General features: G+C 34.8%; 1 protein-coding gene across 4 annotated transcripts in view; it reads right to left on the bottom strand.

Annotated features, from left to right (window-relative positions):
- Window positions 1-27347, bottom strand: part of FGF5 (fibroblast growth factor 5) — a 43088-nt gene extending 15741 nt beyond the window's left edge. The window contains exons 1-3 of one of the 4 annotated variants that reach the window (XR_010339465.1): window positions 26949-27347; window positions 19277-19380; window positions 6772-7922 (exon numbers count right to left, since the gene is read on the bottom strand). Coding sequence is in view for 3 of the 4 variants with exons in the window: in XM_012447068.2 (XP_012302491.1) it covers window positions 7575-7922; window positions 19277-19380; window positions 26949-27303 (807 nt within the window). In the remaining variant the exon portion in view is untranslated. Of the gene's footprint in view, window positions 1-884; window positions 7923-14325; window positions 14407-19276; window positions 19381-26948 lie in introns of those variants that run through there. The other 3 variants (XM_012447068.2, XM_012447070.2, XM_012447071.2) reach the window with 3 other exon arrangements.
- Window positions 27348-27550: the final 203 nt, after the last annotated feature.

Below are 27550 nucleotides of genomic sequence, written 5' to 3'. Positions count from 1 at the left end.
TTAACATAAACTAGTCTCCAGATTCCCTAAAGCCAGACTAGTGATCCCAAATTTTAACCACACTGGGCCTTGCCTGCACATCCTGCCTCTGGCTGCACACCCACCTTTACGCCCACAGCATGAAGCTGTGACCACAGAGGCAGACACTTGCAGGGTGGTCTTCTGAGCACACCCTAGGGGAAAGAAGCATGAAATATTTATTGACTGCAGGCCAACTTTACAGGAAGGCTGGCTGAAACCATTGCAAGGGTGCCTCTATAACAACCAAAGTAGACACAGCAACATTTGCCAACCCCCTTAAATGTCCTGGGGGAGGTTTGTTTGCACTAATCCTAGCAGTCCAAAAAGGAGCAGCTGTTCTCAAAGGAAGTCTGATATATATAATCCTTTATTTAAGACCAGCAGTGGGAGGTGGTGTTTAATAAAAAAGGTGCTAAATTGTTAACAATGTTCTTGCTTCCAGCAAACAGGTAGAAAAAGAACTGAAATGTTAAGCAAGACTCAGGACCATCTTTAATATTACATCTTGATTTTTTTAATTCATGCAATTGTTTCTGTGCTATAGACATCCTTGTCTTGGGAAATAAATTTGAGAAGCACAGGTCAGTTTTTTTCCAATTTCTGAGCAATCTTGAAATCAGATCATGTTGCTTTTCCAATCCCAGCTGTAAGGTAAATGTTTGTTATAGCAGATGGAATTAGAAAAGCCTACAGACATTTTTCTTTTGTTCTATTAAATCTCTATCTTTAAATAAGCATAGAAACTTCTTGCATCTTTGATAACATCCTATTAGTTATTAAACAATTTAAAAATGCTAAAAATTCCCAAAAGGAGCATCAAAAAACTTGTGATTTATTTCTAAAATGTGATTTATTTATTTATTTATTTATTTATTTATTTATTTATTTATTTCTAAAACTTGTGATTTATTTCTAAAGTACAGCTTAAGCTTTGGGGTCTATCCTGGTCAACAGTGACCCAACATACTAAATTCCTTAGGCAAGAATAAGTGTCATTTTTAACCTACCAAGAACTGGATATCATGTTCTAAAGCTATGGTTCACTTCCCTAATATTATAAGCAAGAATGTAAATTTCCCTCAAAACAATGTTTTTAATTATATTCCCACAACCCCAGCATAATGCCAGGTATATTATAAGGGGTTAAATGAACAGTGGATGCTTTTATTAGAAATTTATTAGTCGTTTCTGCCATGAATTATTAGCAATCAAGAAATCATTATTCTTTTAGTTTGCTTGGCTCCTTTGGACCTTGGAGTTTTGCTACACTGAGTTGATTTTGTATCATTAAACATTAAACTCCCTTGACTAGTAGAGAGATCTTGTGGTTTGTGCTCTGCACCAGCAAGGTGGGATGTGTGTGTACTTTTCCCATTTGTTCGTTAGATCACTAAATGGTAAAGGCTGAGAATCTTAAGCAACACGATATCTAAACTCTCTGTCAGAGATGATCTGTTGTTTTACACAGTGATACAACTAAGGTGGCAACATAATTAAATGGGCGTGACTTTTCCTCCTAATCATAATTTACAGGAACTTCAGATCACAGATAAAATTTATGGTAGTTATTGCCATCACTGTTATTCTTTCATTACTTAAACAGAAAACATATTTTTCTTCCCTTTGAAATGCATCTTTTATGCAAAAAACACAAGAATTGACTGAAACATACACTTTTACATTACTTTCTGTTTCCAGAATTGAAACTTATTCTCTCACATGCTCCATTAAGATGGTGACTGTTAGAGAAGTCTTTGTATATTCTCCTTGTACAATCAATATTCTAGTATACAGGTACGCTTAATCTCAGACATTCTTTATTGAGACGAATGTAGGACAACTAGCTAACTTTAAAAAATGTAAATATATAACCTGTGTCAGAGTATAGAAACAAGTTATAGAATGCCCACATCCTACAAAGACAGCCCTATCGTAAAATGGAGTACTATCGGGGAAGCTCAGCCATAATTGCACTCCGGAAAGTAAAAGACATTGTATTGCCGCCTCAGCAGAAATTCACCGCCCTGTATGAAAATCTGATAAATTGTCCAGTTTCCCGCAGAGGGAACGACAGAGAATTTAATGAGAAACACACTGGAACTGGACCTGTCACTGTGTGATTATGCATTCACTAATCTCTCTGTAGGGTACAGAAAAATGTCAGTCTTCTCTGAGAGAGTTTATCTAGGGAAAGGGGAAAACACATCTAGAAATAAATTACCAAAAAGAAATGTCTTTACTCTCCCACTGATACCTACTGGCATCCAACTAGACTGCTTGTTTGGCCTACAAATAGCAAAAGCATTGAGATTTGCATAGTAACCTATTTTTATGATTGCTAGTGAAATTGAAGTGTCATATGATGACATGCATTGATACTTAAATGCAGCTGCAAGTGCCTGATATTTTTAATCTGGTCTAAAAATTTGTGTTTGAGAACTTCAAGTACACGAAGAGGGGCAGTGAATGTTCTTACTTTTTTTGTAGGAGATATTTTATATTTAACATGGGGTTCTCTTACCCATCATCATCATTTTTGTCCAGTAAATTTTATTCAGCACCTATATACATCCTAGAAGCATTTCTGAGCAACTAACATATGCCAGGAACCTATAATTATAATCATACATTAAGTTTTGTGAATAACTAGAATATCCAATAGCTCTACAAAGTGTTTAAGTCAGAGGAACACATTATTCAAATTTGCTTTTATCTAAGAGCATTTATTAAGTTATTTTTATTAGCCTGATCTTAGGGTGGAAAATATGAAATGATAGCAGATATATTCCCTCCAGAAGTTCAAAATATAAGAGTACATTGATGTAAATATCCACAAAGAACTACTAAAGAAGTGCTGAGCAAGTTGAAGAATGTCTTACTAGCTAAGTGCCTTGTGCAAGGAGGGATCTCAGAAAACACTTCCTGAATTTTTGTGAAAGTAAGGGAATGGTGACATAAAATTGTGTCCTGAGCTATCCTTATTTGAAGGAGTGATGCCAATAAGAAACTAGTCATATTTCTTCAAGAATTTCTAGAAGGGTTCATGTAGAATGGGAAATTTTAATCACAAAAGAGGTGTTTTTAAAATTGCATGTTTAATTAAGTAGAACTATTTATTATCAACAATGATACCACTCTGACCATTCCCCCTCCAGGTTAATTCAAATATTTTACATCCTTTATAAAATATTAAGCCCAGAATTGATCCCGGCTTTGTAAATGTCTTAATCAAATCTCATACACTTACTCAGTGGATTTGTTTTTGAAACTAAGAAAAGGTCTTTTAAAAAGATCTGTGTTTGTAACTTCATTGACAGCTTTTTTTTTTTTTTAATGTGGTTGTCCATTTTCATCTGGACATAGATTTAGTTTCATCAGAGGAGGAACCATGTCCCTTTTATGATCTCGTAGAACTTTCAACATTTTAAGACTCCTACAATCACTGGTGATAAATCTGGAAATCACGTTAGAGATCAAATGGTGAAGGACAAAACAGGTGTGAGAGAGTGACTTGTGGTATTTATGTCTGAATAAAGACAAAAACAATTTAATAAACTAAAACATAAATGAGAGTTCTTGATTTATAATCTAATATTCTTTATATTGCATAATTGCTGAAGTACTGATTGATAATGTGTAGCACAGTTGAAATATTCAATATCATAAAGATTCTTAGATGTAAAGATGCCTCACCTGACTCTACTCAGGTTGGGTTGGCTTCTTGTTCCCTTCTCTACCCTGAGACTTTCAAATAGGGCAGAGTAAGATGGAGGAGGTAACTCTTTTTCTCTACTAATACCTAATCATATAATCTTATTTCAAAAACTGGCCAGTACAATTGGATTGACAGAAAAAAAAAAAAATAGGCCTTGTCCATTTATCCAGAAGTTTCTTTCAAAACTATTTAAAAATTTTATTGGCTTAACATGGATTTTACTTTATCAGAATTTAGATGTAACAATGAATTAAATCTTAAAGGAGATGTAGAATTCCTTTAAGAAGTTATTGTTTGCTTTCCAGTGCAGCAATGTCTGCAATATGCTTTTATTTTTTTTTTAATGAGTTCTAGAGACAATTTGCTGACACTGTAAAAATGATGCCAGAAGGCAAGTTTTTGGTTAGTGCAATAGTTTCATTTTGTTATTGAAAATGGGGTAAGTCATGATTTATTCTCTGCCTCCTTTGGAAGGTAAAAAAATGCTAATTCTAATAAAATCATTATGTTTTCTATCTCAAAATTGATTTCATAAGAAATGTATCTATCAGATTTATGATGTTTTATCTTTAGTCACAATAAATACATGCTTAAAAATAAATAAAACTCTTAGTTTTATATATGTAACTTTTCTAATATATATATATAAACTTGGGAATAACTTCTATCATCAGTATCCCTCATTATTGTCACATGGTTTTGAACTTCTGGACCAATATAATTCAGCTGAAAGAATCAAGAAAATTAATATACACTTATATTCTCAAATTAGTTTCTTTAGAAGGAAATGAAAATAGACTCTGTGAAAGAAACATAACAGTGTTACTACATCTAATTGAAAACCTCTATTTATAGATGTTCCATATAAAGAAATCTTAAATAATTAAACATAATATAATTGATAAAACTGACATGTTAGTCTGGAGGTGTTTGTCACCTATAGGCAAAATAGGCTCTTAAATATTAATATAAAATGTATTGTGTTTAGATGAACATAACCATAATCAAATATTTTATTCAGTATTGGGTGGTTCTAGTTACCTAAAATAATAAAAAGCTACATAAGCAAGAACGCTCTTAGAATGTTGTAAGCATTAGTACAGACATATATTTATACATGTTTTCTGTACATAGTTTATTTAATTAATTGATGTAGGTAACTTAATGCTTCACTGAGCAATAATGAAACATCGTTGTGCCTGTAATCCTGGCACTTTGGGAGGCCTACTTGGGTGGATCACAAGGTCAGGAGATGGAGACCATCCTAGCCAACATGATGAAACCCCGTCTCTACTAAAAATACAAAAAGTAGCTGGATGTGGGAGTGCGTGCGTGTAATCCCAGCTACTCGGGAAGCTGAGGCAAGAGAGTCGCTTGAATCACGAGTTGGAGGTTGCAGTGAGCTGAGATCTTGCCACCGCACTCCAGCCTGGCAACAGAGTGAGACTCCGGCTCAAATAAAAAAAAAAAAAAAGGAAAAATTCATTGTGTATGATGAGTAAAGAGAAGTGTAATTTAATATATATTTTTTAAATTTTAGCTTGGCTTTAAATTTTGAAATTAACGATTCCTGACTTGCATAATATATTTGGTAGCTAGCTTTCACATTCATGCTAATCAAATCAAACTAGGAGTATAAGGTAAATGATTACTTTTTAGATTAATGTAGACTACAAGCAACATTTAGCCTATACAACTTATGCATTAATGTGGCTTGCTGTTGACCATCATTATCACCTCTCCCTTCCTTAGTTAGGAACTTATGTTTACTAGTTTCTGTTTTACAACTTAAATTTTTCATGTGCCCTAAGAACTTGGTATACAGTGTGCAATACTTAACAATAGATTAGAATAAATTAGAGTCATATTTTTAGCTTTATACTGTGTAAACACATAAAATGCCATTTGGATGAGAGTTGGACATATCTTTGTTTAAAAAATTTCATTGTTTTATTTAACCCAGAAATACTTTAAAGTATAAATTAATTCAATTTTTTGTAGCATTTAACTTTATTCCATTTAAAAATCATACATTAAGTGCAAAGAATGTTTAATCAGATAATTGGCTTTATAATAAAACACTATACTAATGTATACATATGTTTTAGTTGATGGATGAGCTTTTTAAATTTATTATTTTATATATATATGTTATATATATATGTTTTATATATATATATATGTATATGTACTGTTTTCCCATCAAATTAAAGCAATCTGCTTATATGGTAGCTAGTTCAATTTTGATGTTTCCACTTTGTGTTTGTGCACTGAAATAAGCCATAATTTGCTTTAAGAAAAAAACAGTTTGTAAGTATACTTTAAACATGTTTAAATGCAAACCATGAAATTTCTATGAACTCTTTTGTTCTTACTATGAAAGCCATACATTTACCCATTAGCTATATGGTTTTCTTTTTTTTGCCACATTTCTAATGTAAGATAAACATTTGCATTTTGCAGAACTTTATTAAAATGATTAACTGAGAATAAATTTTGTAAATTTTCTAAAGTTAAATTTTCTGTGATTTATATGTCCAGCAGTCAGTATTTACATTGAAATTAAATGCCATTTTCAACACGTTGAATTCCCAAATTAGTTACCTCAATCAAAAGGCCAGTTTTTAAAATAAACATCAGAAGTTTCCTTATAAAAGGACACATCTATTCACTGGAATGGTTACCTTTAGGAAGGCAAGCTCAAAGAGTGTTTGACTGAGTAATAAGAATATGCCTGACAATGGGACTTGGCACGGACAACTGTTAAACCATTCATCTCCTTCAGTTCTCTGTCATTTCCCTCTAAGTGTTTGCTCCCTGTGGATCTATACAGTGGGATAACAGAGTCATAGAAGTATTTTTAAGCACTCCAATTTCATAGTGTAGGCCTGATGGACAGAATAAAATTTATTCCTCCAGCTGTTCAAGAATGAGGGCAAGGGGTATATAAAAAGGGAAATGAAGGCAAGACAGACTTAGATCTCAATAAATGTTGCAAACTTAATGTACTTTTACCTCTAAATCCTTTTCCTTACCTCCCAAATTTAAATCCATCAAAATGTCCTTATATTTTATCTTTGCTTCTAACCCATCATATTCCAGCCACCAAAGGTGTAGATTCCACATAATGTCATGAATTTACATATACATACACACAAATTCAAGCTGAGCCTTTGGTGCCATGAAAAAAGAATTTAAACATACTAAAATGTAAAAGTAAATATAGTATCTGAGGTATGGCTAGAAAAAAAAAGTGCGATGAATAGGAAAAATGTAAAAGATTTCCACATTACAAATGAGCCATAAACACATTTATAATTCCTGAACAGCATAAAATGATTGCTTATGTCATATTAATTAAAATAATAAAAGTAAGAAAATAACGCTCAATGTAGAGGTACTTTTAAGGAAACAAACGAAACGAAAAACAAAAGTTAACAAAATATTTTATCTGCATCAAAATATTCTTTGGAAACCAAAAATAAAAAATGTATCATGTATGTTCTTTCAGGTTGATCTGTGAAAGTCAGAAAAATACATAGTCCATGTTATTTAACTTTCCAAAAATACAAAGTTCTAAATATCCCTTAAGCATAAAGCAAAAGGCTTTATGTCTTGCTGAACTGAAGCAGTGTGCTCCCTGTATTAGTACAAAGACTTCCAGTTTTCTTCCTATCAAAATAGGTTTTGTTTCAGTCGCACTGAAACAAATGATGTGACTTCAACACAGTGTAAGTATAGCCGAAGCTGTGTCCAAAAATGTTTCTTCAGAACTCTGAAGAAACCTATAGAAACTCCTGAGGGGAAAGAATGGTTTCTCACAAGGCCAAGAAGAATATTATCCAAAGCGAAACTTGAGTCTGTATTTCACTGTGTTGGGAGTTTTCCGAGGTGCAGAAAGGGGAACCTTTGGCTTGATAGGGCTAGGTGGCTTTTTTTTTTCAGGAACAGTAACCGTGAAAGAGAGTTCTGGCTGCTCCGAATGCTTGAATCTTGGCAGAAAATGGGTAGAGATATGCTGGGGTTTCACCCGGGGGCTGCACCCTCGTTTGGCTTTTCCTCTTTTATTCAGGGCCACGTACCACTCCCGCCCTGTTTTTTCAGTTCTGTGTATTGCTGAGGCGTAAGTATTATAGCTGTTTTCTTGAAAACGCTCCCTGAACTTGCAGTCATCTGTGAACTTGGCCTAGGGAGGAGAAAAAAAAGGAAATTTAAGTTGTGGCCATCTTTTCAGCATGTAATAAAATATAAGATCTTGTAGAAAAAAAAAAAAATTTGTTGATGTCTGTTCCTTCTACTCCATTTCCTTTTATAAAGATATATTTGCTTATTTTAAAGTTGCTTTAAAATTACTATTTTTGTATCTATATTTCTACTTCATTTATCTTTGTATCACATTTCTGTTCACTACCTACTTGGTGACATTAATATCAATGAATATAAAAATAACCAGAACTCTTGATACATTTAAACCCCATTACTATTGTTTAAATACTTTGAAACGTATAGTCACAAATCTTTTAACATATTGTTTTTCTTCCTAACTCACCAAGAAAATAAATAGAACTAAACTATTAAGAAACAATATCCTGGTAAAATATAAATTCCTGTTCAGAGAAATGGGGTCAAAATTATTCCTTCGAAACAAGCACTCATTTCTTCAATATTATCAGTGTGATTCATGCCGCTGAGAGAGAAGTAGCATACGACCCCCATTAATATTGCCCGTGTTAGAGATGTTTAGGAAAAAAAAAAGTATCTTTACTCAGGCAATACAGGAAAGCATATTTGACTCCAGGAAGAAAAAAAGTCGTTGAAGTCACTAACAATACTTTGTCCAGATCTTAGATACACACACAAAAAATCTGCCCTTGAAATACTTACAGAATAGAGGAAAAGCAGACAAGTAGACATCCGTCATGTGCAGCTTGATAAATGGAATTATGACAGCGGTATGCAGAGGGTACAATGACAGCATAGAGGAAGGGCATCTAAGAGGGTGGAGGTGGCCAAGAAGAGGGCAGAAAAGTCTTCCTATAAAAGGTGACATTTGAGCTGAGTCTTCAAGTACAACTAGGCATTAGGGAGGCAGGCAAAGTAAGAAAGGATTTTCAGGGAGAAGGAACAGTGTGTTCAAAGGTCAGCATGACACTTTCAAATACCTGTAAGTAGTTCAGCCTGACCTCTACTTAGGATGTATGTGAGAAGTAAGGAGATGAGCCTGCCAATGTAGGTCACCACCAGCTCTGAAAGGGCTTAGTTAGCCACGTTGTGAAATCTGAAGGAATTTGTGGGAGAATGAGGGAAGAGTGTGAACTTGGAGTCAGACATTCAATCAAAAACCATTTCTGCCAATTAAGTTCTTAGCCTTAGCCTCCTTATCCATAAACCTTATACCAATAGAGCTATTATAATAATCCAAATATTTTTCTAGGGAGGAATCTGTAGCTTTTATCAAGCTTGAAAGAGTCCATAACCCCCAAAGAAATAAGAATTCCCATACTAGTTCAGACTACTAGGTTTTATAATTTCAAGGAGTACTATTTACACAGAATTCCTGTGTTTGAGAATATAAAATACTTTGTCCCCTATATATAAAAGCACTAAAAGCTACATACTTTTATATCAAATCAAGAAGATTTATATGGGAATAAAATGGCCTTTTTCCCCTTGCTTTTTCTAATAACACCAAACTTTTCTTTGGAATACTGATCATAACACTGACATTTAAATATCTGAATATTGCAAGGCAATCTACATAGATCCACTGTTTAAGTCCACATGGAATTTTTGAGTAGTGCAAGGTACTGACCGTATTAGAAGTCAACCAATATCAGAGAATTTCCAACCACACATTAACTTTATGTATAATAGTTTACCAGAGTTACTTATATTTAAGTGTAGTTCAGTCAACAAAGTTCTATTTTGGGGATATGAAGCCATATATGTAGATCTTTGACGAGTCTACTAGTGAATCTCTGGATATGATCTCGAGAAGGCTGAAGGCAGGTGTTGTTTGTTTGTTTGTTTTGTTTTTGTTTTTTCTTGAGACAGAGTCTCACTCTGTGGGCCAGGCTGGAGTGCAGTGGCACAACCTCTGCTCACTGCAACCTCTATCTCCCAGGCTCAAGCAATTCTCCTGCCTCAGCCTCTCGAGTAGCTGGGATTATAGGCACATACCACCATGCCCGGCTAATTTTTGTATTTTTAATAGAGACAGCATTCACCATTTTGGCCAAGCTGGTCTTGAACTCCTGACCTCAGATAATCCACCTGTCTCAGCCTCCCAAAGTGCTGGGATTATAGACATGCACCACTATGCCCAGCTGAAGGCAGGTATTTTAAAGAATCACCACCTAGGTATGGCATCCCTCTCACCCTGTCTTACAATACACCTTGCCAGTCTACGTTTAGGCCAGGACTGCTATGCTGACATCACTTTTGAAGATCACACATTGACTATTCCTATTTTTTATTAGAAAGATTTGCTTACAAATTCATTGTAGATTTGTCTACAGCTGCTTAGCTTTTAAAAGGTCTTTCCCATTTAATTAGATAATCCCAATATATTATTTTAAAATAAAAGCTATAGACATCTAGAATTTTTCTGGCTCTATAAAAGGATAAAAATTTTAGAAAGATGTGAAACATTTCATTTAAAAAAGTATCAGGTATGTTTACCTTGTCTCAGGGTTTTTTTTCTTAAAATGAAGTTGAATGACATTTTTGAAAATGTATAATACATTATGCCTTGACCTGACTTCTACCTCTGTTTCACAAAAACAGCAATGATTGCTTTAGTCAATTTTGACAGAGTTAGATTTTTAAAATGTACTACATTATTTAATATTTTCCCCCAACAGTGTCCAAGAACATAAAGAAAGAACATGTCATTTTTTAATTGATGCAGATGATGGGCACACATAGGCATGAACGGGTGCATGTAAAAACACACTCCACAGCATTTTTTTTTAAAAAAGAAATCTATATCATTTCCGTTTTCAAGTCTTTCATTTGAGTGAAACAAACTGCCCCACCCTCTAAAATTTTTTCATCTAAAATCTTTGTTTTCCTCCTCAAGATTCATATTCTAAAGTTCTTTCTTATGAGGAGCCCTATAAGGAGATGGTTATTCGGACTTTAGATTTTTCAAAGGTCACCTAACTGTTACCCAGCGTAGAAATGTCTAGAGTTCTAAGGACCCACACACTACACACAGCCCCTCAGCCATCCAAATCCTACATTCTACATTAATATGGGAGTAAATGCAATCAGACTGGTTTGGCTTTCTTAATTGACTTTTAATTTAATGTTTTGTTTGAAAAATTTTCCCAGCTATGATGGAACACAGAATCATTTGAAACAAATATTTCAGTGAATTTATTCATCTTGAAGGACTGACTATTTCTGTTAATATTCCTGGTCATACTCAGACAAGATGATGACCCTAAGCAGTACATCTCTGTACATAATGTCATGCATGGACCATCTTTATAGCAAAGAGTCATAGGTCTTAGGTACAGATAGTAAAATACATACTTTTACCATTAGGAAATTTTGGATAATAAATTTTCCAGGCCGATTTTTATTTTTTAAATCTTTTTTTAACTATAAGAAATCCTTTAATAAAATATACACCTTTAAAATAATAGGAGCCAGGTGGGGTGGCTCACATATGTAATCCCAGCACTTTCAGAGGCCAAGGCAGGCAGATCACAAGGTCAAGATATCGAGACCATCCTGGCTAACATGGTCAAAGCCGCATAAAATAATAGAACTGCGTTATTTTTTTTAGAAAAAATAAAACTGAAGTTGACAAACAGACTTTTTCTATAGTTAAGAGTATGAAGCAGAGAGGTGAATCAAAATTTGGACAAGTTGCTGAAATCTAGATTCCTTCATTTAATTGTTTTACTACCATCAGCCACTACAATGGAAGCAATTGTTTAAATATTTGTTTTTTTAAAAATGCTATCTTTGTTTTACATTTATTTTTCACTAAATTATTCCACAGATGTTTATTGATTGTTTATCATTTGCTAGGCACTATGCTAGGTGCCACTTCTACAGTGGAAAACAATATTGGCATGGCCCTGCCCATGTTTTTGTTGACTTAAATTATGTTAAAATCTCTTTCATTTCTCCTAGATCTGGCAAGAATAAAAACAAGTTATGTTCAACAAGCCATAATTGCAAAACTAAAATGAAATGTTTCGGCATTTTTTGTAGTTTAGTATACTCCTAATTGACCAAAAAAAAAAACTTAAATTGAACTATTTTTTCTTGAATACTCAAATTATTACAAGGAGAGGAAACACACTACTATTAAAGGAAATAAGAACTTTCTGCTGGACATGGTGGCTCGCACCTGTAATCCCAGCACTTTGGGAGGCAGAGGTGAGAGAATCACTTGAGGTCAGGAGTTTGAGACCACCCTGACCAACATGGTGAAACCTCATCTCTACTAAAAATACAAAATCAGCCAAGTGTGGTGGTGCATGTCTGCAATCCCAGCTACTCAGGAGGGTGAGGCAGAAGAATCGCTTGAACTTGGGAGGTGGAGGTTACAGTGAGCCAGAATTGTACCATTGCACTCCAGCCTGGGCAACAAGAGCAAACATCTTAAAAACAAAAAAAAAAACAACCTTTTTTTACTAGAAGGAAACTGTCTTGGCTCTACTCATCTCTTCTCACAGTGAAGGATCCGTTTTAAACAATGTATATTTTTGAAAGGTCAAATTAAATTCAAAGAAAATACAACTCTGATTAATTACAATATTCCAGAAATGACTATTTCTGCCAAGTTGAAATAAAACAAAAGTTCAATTAAACCAAACAAACTGTTTCCAAAATGATAATTAAAAAAAAAAACTCCCTAAATCTCTTTTTGTAGTTTTGTTCCTCAGTAAATAAATATCACATTCTATGATGATTAAGCACCTTGTATAGTATGAATTAAAGCTGTGCAAACACCAACGCTCATGTGCAACTACAGAAGTAAATATGCAGTATATGAGATGTAGAAATAGGAGTGATTTTGAACAGACACCAGTATAAACTTTGGAATTTGTGTGTGTTCAATCAATTTTAATGATTTATTTCATTTTGTTTTCTTTGATTTGCTTCTTTCTCCTGAAAAACCTTATAAAGTTAAGAAAAAAATAGCCGAATCTAAATAATTAAACTGTTGTTATAGACTGTAATATTATTAAACAATAAGAAGGTTATCATAGACTATAATAAAAACAATTAGAGGCAGAATTGTGCTCTAAACTAAGTTTCCCTGCCACATGCATCACTTCTAGTTCTCCTACCTCCTTTCAGTGCTGCTTGGTTCCCATCCCTTCCCTCCGCCAATGGAGCTGCCTGGGACAGGTGCCCTGAGCTCAGGTCATTTTGTATACTTTTGCCCTGGTGCAGGCTAGCATGCACGCAGAGGGGCTGCCTTTTACTCCTGATTATATAAGCTGTATGTGGGTCACTTGCAGCCCTGCCATGCTATTTCCCAGGCATGGCCATATATCCTGCTTGGTACTGGACATTCATTCCTTCTATATCTCAGTTCTTCATACTGAGCAACCAACAAAATACACTAGTTGATTTTAATATTAGCCAACCTGAGATAATGTAGCAAAGAATATCAACTACAGGATCTCTTTTCTTAATTTTATAATTTGTCTTAAAATTACTCAGAGAGCAGGCTCAAATGCAGTTCTCCAATCCCTATCTCTAGAGACTGTGTTTTTGTAAGTTTGAAGAGAGACTCTGGACTTAATGTCTAACCAGCATCTCATGTGATTTTGATGCAGGTGAAGTAAGGACCACACCAGGAGAAACAAAGTGTAATATGGCTTTCTTTCTGAGGCCCTTAATAACTCCATAAAGCTGGACTATTGGAGACTACTGTGTGTCAGGTGGTTTAAATATACAATTTAACTCAGAGTAATTCTATGGCTGCTATTAGGATAGTATTGTCTGATTTTTCAGCCAGGGAAGTAAAGAAAATAATACATCTATCACCCTGCATTTATTAAGTGCCAGAATAGACCTGTGACTTAAATTACATCTTCTGATTCCTAGACTAAAGCTCTTTCCATAACACTATACAAACCAAAGCTACCTCCTAGGCTTTGCTTATATAGTCTTACTTGCTCTGAAGTTGTTTCCTGTTAAAATATTGACGAATAACAAGTGTCACTCTCCAAATCATCAAAGAAATATACTACCATCTCTCATTTTTGGCTAAAATTGATTTCTGAATCTACAAGGCAATTCATCACACCCAGATTTCCTCAATAAAATAGATCTTCTAACCAGACTTCCATAGTGCAAACTATTTTTGAGGGGAAACTTGTATTTACTGCAAAGGCAGAATCTGAACCCATTTTGTGCCTGAATAGCCAAACATTCAATTTTACTGTATATTGAAAGCCCTTAGAAGGCAATAAAAAATTCTATGCAAATGCCTTGATCTAGCTCATGCATGGTCTTGACCAGCAGAGTGGAGTGCTTAGAAATTTATTTTTTAATGATGAAAAGTATTGCTCAAGGCTCCATTTCCCTTTTCAGTAAACATGCTCAGCTTTAGGGCTGCCGACTACTCTTCACTCTGCCCGCAGTGCAGGAAGTCCAGTCCGGAGTCTCATCCCAGGCAAGCCAGCTGGCATCCTCTGAAACCAGGAAAGGAGGATGTTCTAGTCCTTGCTTAGGACTGATCAAGCACACATTCCATGCCTGTTTCGTAAACTCTGCAATTAGCTTTCCTTCCAAACATGATCCCCTAAAACACTGAGAAACAAAAATAATTCCACCACATGCTTCTCTCTGGATGTTTAAAATAAGCTAACATGTTTTTCCCCAATAGGCAATGAGCTTTATTCATGCTTTAATGAAAATACAAGAATACATGATAACTACCTTTTCCAAGATTTATATTTTTTAGGGAAAAATGAAGATGGACGACATAGCCATGAAAAAAAATAACAAGATTATGACCATAGGAAATTCATGCCTCTATAAAAGGTTGAGCTTTGAAATTTTGCTTTGAAATTAGGTTCCTTGGAAAAAGGAAAGTCTAGTAGATAAGGGACAACTATAAGCACACAAAGCTTTGACCTAAGGAAGAAAAGATCAGTGATTAATTGGACTTGAGGCTGGTCTGAATAATTTAAGGGTCATAGCTGCCTGATCCTCAGAATGAAAGAGATTAAGGATTGTCAAACAGCCACCTGAGAGCAAATTCAGGAAAATCTGTTTAAACATTAAGTGTAGAACACTTCTCAGGCAGTACAATAAGTGTTATATACGTATTATCTTGTTTAAAACACTTAACTCTCCCAATAGATTGTGATTTTAATTTTCCTTCTTTAATAGTTGTTAAAACCAAGGAATAGAAAGATGAAGTAAAATGACACAGTTAGGAAGTGGTGGAGTGGGATTCAACTGGGACAATCTAACTGTGTCTTTACCACCACACTCAAGGCTTTTTACTCCTAGTCTGGACCCACCTCAGATAAATCCAGAAAGGGGTTTTCAGTAATGATGCCAACCCGAGGAGGGTGCAGGGACAGACAGACAAAGAAAGGCAGAAAAAGAGCGCTCAGTCTCAGAAGATACCTTAGCATAATGTGTTGAGAAAGAGCATGCTGGCCACAGCTGTGGCTCGGAGTAGCCCTTATGGCTCTTTGGAAAAGTTACTTCCTTCTGCTCTTGATGATTCTTGATACATTTGGACGAGAAGAAGACTATACATCCTCATCCTTGTGAAGACTGCTGAAAAACCTGCATGACAGAAGTTTGCTTGCATTGCATATTTAGAGTATATCAATAAAGGTTTGAAGGAGAGCTGCCTTTAGATCGGGAGTTTGAATGAGTCCATGGAGCCCCACACATTTAGATGGCTGAAGTTTAAATAAGACTTCTCTAATGGTATTAACAAATTTAGCACAAAAACAGAATTAGCATCAATGCTGCCTAAATCTGCTCTGGGCTGCACTTTCAGTTTGCCATCTTTGTGTCTATGGACAGTAAAATATTTACTAAATAAAGATTTCTGTGAGCAAAACAGATCTCTTTTCTGTTTCAAAAGTTTATATTGGGAGGGAGGGGTCCCCTATGCAACTCATCATTGACATAGAATAGCCAACATTTGTAAAATTCTGTGATGAGTTCTGTGACAGACACATCCCTTCTTCTCTAGATTCTAAAATGAAGCACTGAAGACGCAGGAGTAGATGGAAAATATGCCAATTCAAAAAAGTGATATGAATCAAAGAGAAAAGGAAGTACCTAGAATGGGAAAATTTGCAACTTTAACTACAAATCTCAAATTGCCTGTTTATTTGCCTATTAAGTAAAGTACCATAAATATTCTGATGATATGCCACAATATTCATTTTTATATGTAATATGAAAATATTTTCATGCACATATTAATTCCTATAAATTAACAGATGAAAACAATGTAATTGGTTCCAAACAAAACTTAATATCTTCTTTCAAGCTAAGTTTTATCTACCAAGCACTATGGCATTTAAAGAAAAAGAGAAAATTTTAAGAGGATATAGTTCTGGTTCAATCACTTGTTAACTGCGTAACCTTGGGAAAATAATTTAACATCTATGAGACTCTTTCATCACCTCATTATCTAATGAGCTAATGTGAGTGAAAGAGCTTTTAGAGAACTATGAAAGTACATTATCTCTGCCTAGTAACTAATTTATAAAACTCTGATTATTACTACAAAAACTGAGTTGAATATCTACAAGTATCCATGAATATTTCTCAGTACAATGGGGGATTGCATTTCCCAGAATTCTATTAATATTTTATATATTTAGTTCACCTTTGCTTTGTAGATAGAACCCTAAAGGTACTCTTTAAGTGCCTCTGTAAAATTATTAATTTAAAGCAACTCACCAATTACAAGTCTAATCCTAAAACTCTATGAGTTTTTAACCTTTTTTGGGGATGATGTAAAGTTTTAAATATCGGAACTGTTAACTAAGTCAAATAGTCATATTTAGAGTTACAAGAACAATTTCCCAACACATTTAACTAGAATCTGAAAACAGGAAAGAAACCAACTGGGCATAAAACTGATAATTACTAGCATTAATACTATTTCTAAATTCAACGTCTTTAAAAAATAAATCACTTTATAATTTAATTAGGTTTTCACCTAGAGGAAAAGTGCTAATAAAAGCTCAGATAAGAGAAAGTGAGCTTGGATAATTGGTTTAAAAAGAATCCGCATAATCATAGGGCTTAATATTTTTATCTACAATTCGGCTCAAAGTCATCAGAATGACTTTTATATCAAAGAGCTTCAGTGAGTGACAAGAGCAAGACTTGCTTTGTACTGTTTGAAAGTCATTATTCTATGAAATAACTTTAGCCTGCCAAGATGAGAAAGAATAACAGATGCTGCTTTTGCATTATCTGCATTATTTCAACAAGCCATCTTTAGACATTTGGGTCAAATTTCTAGAAATTTGTTACTTGCATTTGACAGAGGAATCACGTATCTTAACCTCTTAGTTTGACCTTTCTAATTGGCTTCCATTTGTAATACGTTACTTTCTGTGGCAATTATCCTTAAGCTGTTCCAAGTGTAGACTATTTTTTGCATGTACTAGAGCATAAATCAGAATATTTTAAAAGTTAAGATTTTCACCCAAAACAAACCAGTAAGAGAAAGTTTCTTTGCATGCATAGTGTATTATTATGATGGTTAGATTTTGAAGGTGTTTTAATATTTTATAAACTTAAAGTAGACTGAGGAAAAGTTATTTTGTTCAGATGTGTGTAATCATTGTTTTCCATTCTGTATGTGGATTTTATATAATATTTTTAAATAAAATTAAATGCCCTGAGAATGATACATTGGACTTTGGAAACTCAGGGGTAAAGGGGAAGTGGGTGGGGATAAAAGACTACACATGCGGTACAGTACACACTACTCAGGTGATGGATGCACCAAAATCTCAGAAATCACTATTAAAGAACTTTCTCATATAACCAAATACCACCTACTCCTTAAAAGACTATTGAAATAAAAAATAAATTAAAAAAATTAAATACCCTACTTTTTCGCAGTGATGCAGAATTTTGTCCTTTAAAATAAATAAATGAAAAAATTTTAAAAATATTTTTATGAATACTATGTTATAGCTTGATAGAGTATAGTAACCAGCTCAAAAAATGAAATAGGTAAATTGTTTAATAGTTCTTGCAATTGGCGATTTCAGAGTTTAACAAAGGATTTCCATTCATGTTATTAAATTGAGATTTTAGTAGTTTATTATATTCAGATTATGGATTGTTACCCTATAGTAATGGGCAATATTTATTGAGCACTTATAATACACCAAATAGTATTCTAAGCACATTGCATGCATTATCTCATTGAATCCTCAAATAACTATAGCAATTACTCAAATTCTGTCTCTTCCGAAAGATATTAACAAATCACCTTTAGATGTTAAGAAAAGTAAAATTATAAAAGTCTTACATATTAAACCAAGTGGTATTCTCATTGAATTTTTAAAAAATCTATAAAATAAAATTATAAATAGTAAGTTTCAATTGATAGCTATCAAAACTTTCTATAACTTTTAAAATTGAAAAAGTGATATTCCAATAATTTAATACTAGAAGGAATAAGGATTAAAGGACTAACTTTGAAGAATAATTGCTTTCAAAATATTTTAATATGAAGAAAATGAGTATACCACAGAAAAAGCATAAAGCATCTTTAAGTGTGGTGCATATATTAGTATATATTAGTATGCAAATAGAATCTATGAGTGGGAAAACTAAGCTGAACATATTTTATTATCTTTAATATGTTTGAATACTTCCCAGGTAATGGGAACTTTCATAACAAAGCAAATAAATAATTTGTAAATTGATTACAATATGTAAAACTGGTCTAAATAAATTTTTGAGAATGCAAAATTTGTTTTCATAGTATTGTTATTATTTTTGATGTGACAAAAATACAAGATAAAAATTCTTCAAATTAATCAAATAAAATTTATCTATGAAAGTCAGAGTCTTCTAATTATTGGTTTCTTCCCTCTCTACTTGTTAATATGAAAATATTTTACATTACTGAGACCCAATTTTTGGTATTATGAGGAGCTTATAAAATTAATAAGAACTTCATCTACTAAGCAAACGCACAATCACTATAAACTTATATGTTATGAAAAATGTTATTGCCATAATATTTCTTCTTACGTGGGCCACTTCTAAGAAATAAATGGATGGCTACCCCTTTGAGAATGTTATTTCCAAATACACCTATGCTTAAACTTTTTGTAGACTCTATAATATCTTTTCAAGCAAATTAAGTATTTAAATGATTACTTCTAGAAGCACACAAAATTCTCTTGGTTAAATGTATATATACTTTAAAAAAAATTAAGTTCTTTGGGCTAATTGTCTCATCTACCAATTTGGAAAATTAGTTTATTCTGTTTTACAAATGTGAAATCTTTATAGCACCTTTAACAAATATAAAGTGGTTCTACTTACACTTGCATGGAGTTTTCCTTTTTTTGACATCGCTAAAAATTTGTTGCTGAAAACTCCTCGTATTCCTACAATCCCCTGAGACACAGCAAATATTTCCAAAATACCTAGGATGACAGAAATCCCAAAATAAAACAGACTCTTCTTTATATCATTGTGAAGAATTAAATTTCTACATAGATTCTTTTCATTCTTTATTATTGTGATTTTAAAAAAGAACTTTGTATTTAAGATTCTTATTTTTCATGACATTCACTATGTAGAAAAACAAGACTAGGATTCATGATAATTTCGAGATTTAAAAGTTTAATTCTACTTCATCTTAATTTTTTGGACAAATAATTTGCTTTTAGTAAACAATGAACATACGGTTTTCTCAGATTTTAAAAGAACTGAGAAGACATTAAAAAAATTTTTAATAATTCTCATCCATTGTTTCTTCATCAAAGATAATACACCACTTTGAATATTAAAGCACATAAATTCTGTGCTCAAGACTAGTATAACCATTTGAAAGCCTGGAAAATAATACTTATTTACATTAAATAAATTTCTCTGCTCTAATCATCATGGTTTTAATGGTAGTAACAAATAAACATATACCATACTCAGTCTTTTAGTGACTACATTTAAAGACTACATATAAAATACCAAAAGCATTATAAATAATTTGAAATTATTGGTTCAATTAAGTGTTTAATAGATTATGCTTTGAGAAATCTTGCATTTTAAATCATTTCGTGGAAAAAATTTAATGAGATAGTTTATTACATTATTGTTTATATTTTATATTTTATACTTAGCATTATGAAGTCAATGTCTCTCTGGTCTCCTACAGTAATTTCAAGGTTCACATCCACTGAATCAAGAGAATTACACATCATAGTTCATAGAGTATTTCAATAAGATAAAACTCTTAGTCTGCGTATAATTAGAAAGCCTGCTTATTTAACACAAATGTATGTATGTTATATGAACATGAAAAGAGCATAATGTTTTTTATTAGTTGTCTATTTCAAATTTTTTAAAAAGAGGTTTTTAGTTCAATAGAGCTAAAAAGGGACTTGTTTTAGAAAGGAAAAAGGGAAGCCAGGTGCAGTAGCTCACACCTGTAATTTCAACAGTTTAGGAGTCTGAGGCTGAAGGATTGCCTGATGCCAGGAGTTCAAGACCATCTGGTCAAAATAGTGACACCTCATCTCTGGTTTTAAAAAGGAAAGGAAGGAAGGAAGAAAAGATGGAAATAAAGAAGGGAGGAAGGAGAAAAGAATATCTCAATACTTCGATCTATAATATTCTGAGCATATATACAAATTAGGATATCTCAATAGGACTCTGCCAAATAGAGAAATTCATCATATTTTCTTGAAATAGAAGTTTCTCCCTACAGTATTTGAGGTACATATAAAACTATTCTGCTTACCGAAAACAAAAAATATTTTATAAATATATGTGAGCAACTTGATTGAGCACTTATATTGTGCAATGTGAGCTAACATCTATAATTGTAGCAAGCATTGCTATTTATTCAACTTGGTTTCTTAAAAAACTTCATCAGAAAGTTTATGTGAAAAAGGGAATAACTGAACAACTTAAAAAAAAAAGTTTCTAACCCATAGTAAATAAAACATACCTTAGGGAAACTGCAGGTACCAGCTCATTAATAGATGTTTCTTTAGATTGAAAAACAAAAACTAAAAACTATTGGAAACTACTTTTGCTTTTAGGAGCAAACTGCTGAAAAACAAACAATCAAAAAAACACTATTGTCTTATAAATCCTTTCCTTCAAATTGTTTTTCAAATGCTATTTATAATAGAATTTACTATGAACATTATTTGCATATGATACACACCCAAAGGTTTAGAAGCATTATAATTTTATCAAATATTAACAAAGCATAACAAGTGCTTTGTAAAGTTAAATACTCGACACAGGTGTAATATGTTATAGTAATATTACTACTAAAGGGTGACTAGAATGCTGATAAAAAGTTAAATTTCTATCAGAATTACAGGATGATACTGAGAATAGCATCAATGCTTTTAGATATTTGGGAAATGGGGGATGTGATTGATTGTAAATATTTATGTAAACATGTGCATTCAAAAATGAGAAAGAAAGAAAGTGAGAAATTGTATATGTGTGGAATGATAGATACAAAAGGGACAACATGGAGTTGATAGAGGAGAGATTTGGTTGTATAGTTCCTCCAAGTTACTCATGGTGCTAGATTGTCAGAGGCTTTTAATTCCATTCTCTGGAAATTTATCTGGTTTTGAACATGAAGATATATTGTATATTAATGAAAAATATATGGTAGAATAAAATATAAAAGTCTGATAAGTGTTTGTATGCTAACTTTGAAGATTTTGAGATAAAAGGACTTTATAAATATTTGTTTTAATAGAAATAATACCGCTTTGCTTAAATAAATAGTTTCTGATAACTAACTTATTCTCTTTTTAGAGAAAGACCCACTTAGCATCATTTAACTTTTATTTCAATACAGTGTACATTTTGTGTGTCTATATTATTTACAATTTGCATGTAATGAATTTTAAATATGGGGAAGATGAAATAATATATGTGAAAATGTTATTATTTTATTACATATTACATGGTTTCTTCTTAAATTTTCCAGGATAAAAATGATATATTGCCTGAGAGTTAAAGGATTTTATAACTTTAAGAAAATTATCTTTAACTGAAAGCTTAAAAATACACTTTACATATATCATTCTATTTACTATTATAAGGAATACAGGAGATGTAAGACGTAAGATTGGATGGATGAATTACTTTTCACATAGGCAACTCTGGTATTGATCTTCTAAATCTTACTATTATTATGATCTAATATTAAGAACACTATTATGATCATAATTTCCAAAGTAATGTCAGCAGTGATTTCACAATGTCTTGTTTTTTAAAACACTGGAGCAGATTCAACAAATCACACGATTCAGTTTCCTGCCCTCCCCCCCAAGACGTCACAGGCCTATTGATTTTACTATGACAAATCTCAGTAACTCATTTAGGAATTCTACATAATTTTTTAAACCCATGTACATTAAATCACACATATACAAATTTCAGAAAACATTTCTTTGACACTGATTTTTTTTTAATTTCAGTAATTTTCTGACCTTTATCATTGGGAGTCAGATATATTAAATTTGATGGAAACTTAACAATTCTCCTTATGAATGCCAAGACAGTATCTCTAAGCAACATTGTGGAAGGCGAAGCTTGTCTCATAGATGATAGATAGTCAATGACTGTTTGCTAAATTTGACTGTCTTCTTTGATTCTCTCACTACCTCTCTTTTCTCTCATCAGGACACCCCATGTATACACAAGTATGGACAGGTGTCTTAGTACTCTCCTGATACCGTGGCCTTCTCCTGCCTTAGAAGCCGTGGGTGGGGGTGGTTCAGTGTGAATTAATTCACATTAAAGTGCTAGTGACCCTGTGTCTTTTTCTTAAGGTGTTCCCATTTAAGAGGGTCAAAGGAAGAGGAGAATGCTTAAGAGAAGGAATTATTCTCTCTTCGTGGGATTTCAGCATTGGCACCTAGGATGAAGAAGGCAAGAATTTCTTGGTGTCTCTCAGCTTATACACACAGTCTATTCCACTTATGCATTATGAAGTAAGTTTACTTCTGAAAAAAATATATTTCTAGATTTTTGACTTAGTCCTCTGCAGATGTTTTAATATAATAGGGCTCTATTGATAGTGGTTGGTATAATTATACAAAGTTTTCCTTTTTCTCTCTTTTGTTATGAATAAAATATAGAAAAGCATAGATATCCCATGTATTCAGAAGCTTTCAACAACCCATCTGAAAATCCCCAGAGAAAAATATTTTAAAGCTGGAGTTTCTCTACTTGCATCCACAAAGTAACAGATATGCTGTGCCAAGTTATCAAATCTGAATCTTGAAATATTCAGTTTAGCAGCTTTCACTGATTAAATTAGTAACAGAAATTTTCCACTTGACTTTTTTCTACATAGTATAGATTCTGATTTATTTAGGCTTAGGGGTCTGTCTAATGATTCCACATGACACCAAAATTGGTAGTGAATTTAGATTTTTTTAAAAAGCAGTAACATTGGCGATTCTATTAGCCAAAAGATGTGCTTGGAATTTTCATATTTCATGTAATCGTGTTGAGTTTGTGTAGCCACAGCCTTAAACTTTTCTTCCCTAAATTGGCAATTACTTGATTACCTATTATTCAGTGGCCCAAGATAAGTCAACAGAAGCACTGTATTGAAACTAAACTTGAAGACATATAAATTGAAGCAATCCCTTTGTTTCCATGCAATAGTTGGGTCATCTATCTTGTCTTGTTCATCTTTCTTCATCTTTCCACATGTTTCTTCATAATAAGGATTTATATACAATGAGCTTGATTTCATTCTCTGTCTTCAAAACTTGGGATAACTATTGTATAAAAGAAGCTAAGAATATATTAATTGGTTCATGTAAACTAAACAAATTATGTTTGAAAGTCCATGGCCAGAATATACTTCTGATGGTGAAACCAGAAAATATTTGTAATTTGCAAAAATATATATAAAAAAGTTTACTGTCAAATAATAGTTATGAAACACGTCTGTTTATCTGTCTATCAGACAAATACTACAGAATGTCATTAGGTTTAAAATAACTTGTTAGAATGAAGTTTCATGGCAAAGATTTGACTTTTCTGAAGTATCAGGCTTGTAACAAAAGAAATATGTTTTCTATCATTGCTACCTCACAGACAGTAGAATTAGATGATGAGATCAAACTGATGTATCCTCTGTGGATACATCTTGATCCAGCCCTCTCAGCCTCTCTTGTGAGATTTAAACACACTTCCTCACATACTCTAAGAAAGGTCATGGCCAACATCCTAGTTTACAGGAATGTCAGGAAATGTCAAGTGCTGCATTCAAAGAGGTAAATGACCAATTGTAATTAGCAAGCTTCTGTTTCTCTTTTACAGCTAGGTAATGGCAGAGATCCATGTTAAATTCCCAAATTACGTGCAAATTCTTCTTTGATCAATGGTAGTAAAAATTTCATGAAATAGTATTAGACACTCCAGACATCACAAAGCAGAAAATCACTATGATTTAAATATTTGTTATGCTTTCTTCTGGCGGGGGGGAAGCGTACTCTATGGAAGACAAACAAACAACACAAAAGTAACCAAAATATCATGCTTAATGAAATAGGTGTCTTATATTGGGTACATGAAAGAATGAATCAATATGTGAATGAAAGCAAGTCATGTGAGAGACACAGAAACTGAACTCTGAAAGGTTATTGTAAACAGGAAAAAATTAGGAAAAAGTCTAAATTAAGTTTTATTTTGGCACAGTTTTAGGAAACATCCCTGTTCTCTTGTAGATAGCTTTCGACATGGATTTTCAAAGAAAATGTACATTTTACATACTGGGTAGTTGTAAATGTCTGGTTTAGCTGGATGTATCCTTTTTGATGTGCTCTTATTTTCCTCCCTTTGCTTTTCTACAACATCCCCTCTAGCAAGGCCTAAGCTGTAAAACTATCTTTGTCTCTTATAGTGTCTTCCTAGAGAAGATGGTGAATATCCTGGGAATAAGCCTTGCTTTCCGAGATCTCCATTACAACTAAACCCTCCCCAGAGGCATTCTCTGAGCTCACTGGGCTCCAACCTGCTGCTTGCTGCCTGCTAGTTTGGGGTCTCCCTTGAGCTCACAGAAGTTATCCTCTGTTGCTGCTGATTCCTGGATAAATTACAGGAAGAACGAAAGAGAGAAAATTTTCTTGTGAGAGAGAAGGAAAGGTTGACTGAAGTGGAGAATAAGCTGTGATGGCTAATGGAGTCAAGAGATGGTTGAGACAAAATGAGAAGGACGAAGGGAAACAGACGTTACTGGTTATTTCTCAAATCTCAGAAAATTTCCCTTCACCCCAATAGATTTTGAACTTTATCCATTCCCAAAATAAGCAGTTATTTGATGAATGAAATAAACTCTAAAATACGGAAATAGGTTCCTCTTGGGAGCGTGAGGGAGGCCCTGGGACTCACTGGGGCGCGCTGTCTCCAACTGGGCACTCCAGTCTTCCTCACCACGTGCGCAGCAGGCTGCTGAATCAGCGCCACCAGATAGATTAGACAGGCGCAGGGGGGCGGGTATAGACCTGTTCCTCTCTCAGCATGAACCATCAGGACTTCCACACTAGGCCGCCTTAACCCGCGGGAGGAGGCTTGCCAACCTACCACCTAACCCACTTGCGCAGCTCCGATCCCGCTCCGGAGACTGCTGGCTGCCAAAATTTCAGCCTGCCGGCGGCGTCCAGGCTCCTCTTGGAGCCTGTGAAAGAAGGAGCCCAAAGGCCCGCGGAGTCGTTGGTCTCAGATGGAGCAAGGTAAGTACATCTAGGAGCAACTAGGCTGACATTGAAAGACAGGTGACTATGTGCTGTCTCCTGGCTACATTTCCGCTCTCCCTGGGTACCTGACAGGCCCTGGCTGGGGCTCTGCCTGGCTGACCAACCCGCGCTGGAAGAGATCCCTCTAGTCCTACACACAGAGATCCCTCTAGTCCTACACACAGTCCCAAATCGTCTCTGCCCCCAGCTGCCTAGAGGCAGTAAAGGGAAACCAGAGGAGTGGCTGCGATGGTCTGGAAACACAGATGGGATGGAAGGGAAGAGAAGATTAGAAAGGAGAACAGAGCGCGTGCTAAAAGAGAAAACTCAGAGAGAAAATTTAAAACTTTGTTTATAAAATGTCCTACAAAATTTACACCCCAACCAAGTTTAACCTCGGTGTTTCTTCTAAAATAAGAAACTTTCCCCTAACTGTTCTAGGGTACCAAAGGCTGGCCACTCTCCTAACAAGGTGTAGTCATGGTCTCAAGATACTAAACGTTTCTAAATCCAACTCTGGAGTTAGTAGTTACAATGTTTATCACGTCTCCCTCTCTAAATGTGTCCAGTTTTCCAGAGCGCAATCTTCTTCCAAGCAGAAATGTCTTTCTGGTGTCCCCTAATTATCTATCTGTCTGTCTATCTATCTATCTATCTATCTATCTATCTATCTATCTATCTATCTATATTTTGTGTCTATATATGCCTATGTGCATGCATTGCATACATAAACATATATACACATATGCATATACATATACAATATTAATTTGAGGTTTATGGTAGCAGTTGGAAGAGGGAAGTATTTAAGATTTGATTCTTCTTTTTAAAAAATAACCTCAGTTATGGATATGGAGAAGGGCTGCACTTTAATGCCTAATGAAAAATGCCAGGCTAGTTCATAAGCAGAAGGTAAACAAATTGAATGAGAAGGAATGAGATTTTTTTGTTCCCTCCCCTCATGACTGGAGATTCGTCTTTGAGGCTAGGGCAAACTGGAAACAAGGTACCCGTCTGGGCACCAGCCTCTAGGTAACATACACCTCAGAAATCGCCATTCCTCGTGCCCAGGAGAGGGGTGCGTGTGCGCACACCACATAGATGCATCTCCACTCAACCCGCCCGGCTGTTTCTGAGTATCAACTGGTCCCAGTGACCCGGGCTCAGGAATGTGAGCCTGTGGCCCGGGGAATACCTGCTGTCCCTCCGGAATCTTCTGCCTCCCGCCTAGGACAGGGTTTGTAGGAGAGCGAATAACTTACTTAACATATTGGCTTCGTGGGAGCCATTGACTTTGCCATCCGGGTAGATCTGCAGATGGAAACCGATGCCCACTCTGCAGTAGAGACTGCCGGTCCGGCGCCCCGAGGGGCTCCACTGGAAACTGCTCTGCTCCAAGCCACTTCCTTGGCTGCCCAGAGAAGCTGCAGGGGAGGAGGAGGCAGAAGAGGAAGACATAGCGCTACTGCCGCTCTGTCTGCTGCTGGAGCCTCTAGGGTTCCTATCACTGGCAGCGGGTCCGGATTGCCCTTTGGGGGCGAGGCGCTTCTCCCCGTGAGCCCAGGCGCTGAGGATCAGGTGGCTGAAGAAGAGGAGGAGAAGGGAGGACAAGCTCATTCTTCCAGCCGCGGGGGTCCTAAGTGCATCTTGTAGGGCTGATTCTGGGCTCTGTAGCCCCTGTGTGGCTCAGTGCCTCTGGCGCTGCCCGCCTCGCCGCGCCGGCTGGACATAGCCTCGGGGAAGAGAAGGGGAGAGGGGGAGAGAGAGGCCACCCGAGCGGATCTCCGCGCTGGCACCGGGATATTTATAACGCCAGTGATCTCACTGCTCCGTGCACGCCTGCGAAGCTTCCCCTCACCCGCGG

Source organism: Aotus nancymaae, unplaced genomic scaffold, assembly GCF_030222135.1.
Source record: "Aotus nancymaae isolate 86718 unplaced genomic scaffold, 86718_ANA_hifiasm-v0.15.2.pri h1tg000006l, whole genome shotgun sequence".
NCBI lineage: Eukaryota > Metazoa > Chordata > Mammalia > Primates > Aotidae > Aotus > Aotus nancymaae.
This window is presented reverse-complemented; position numbering and strand designations above follow the sequence as displayed.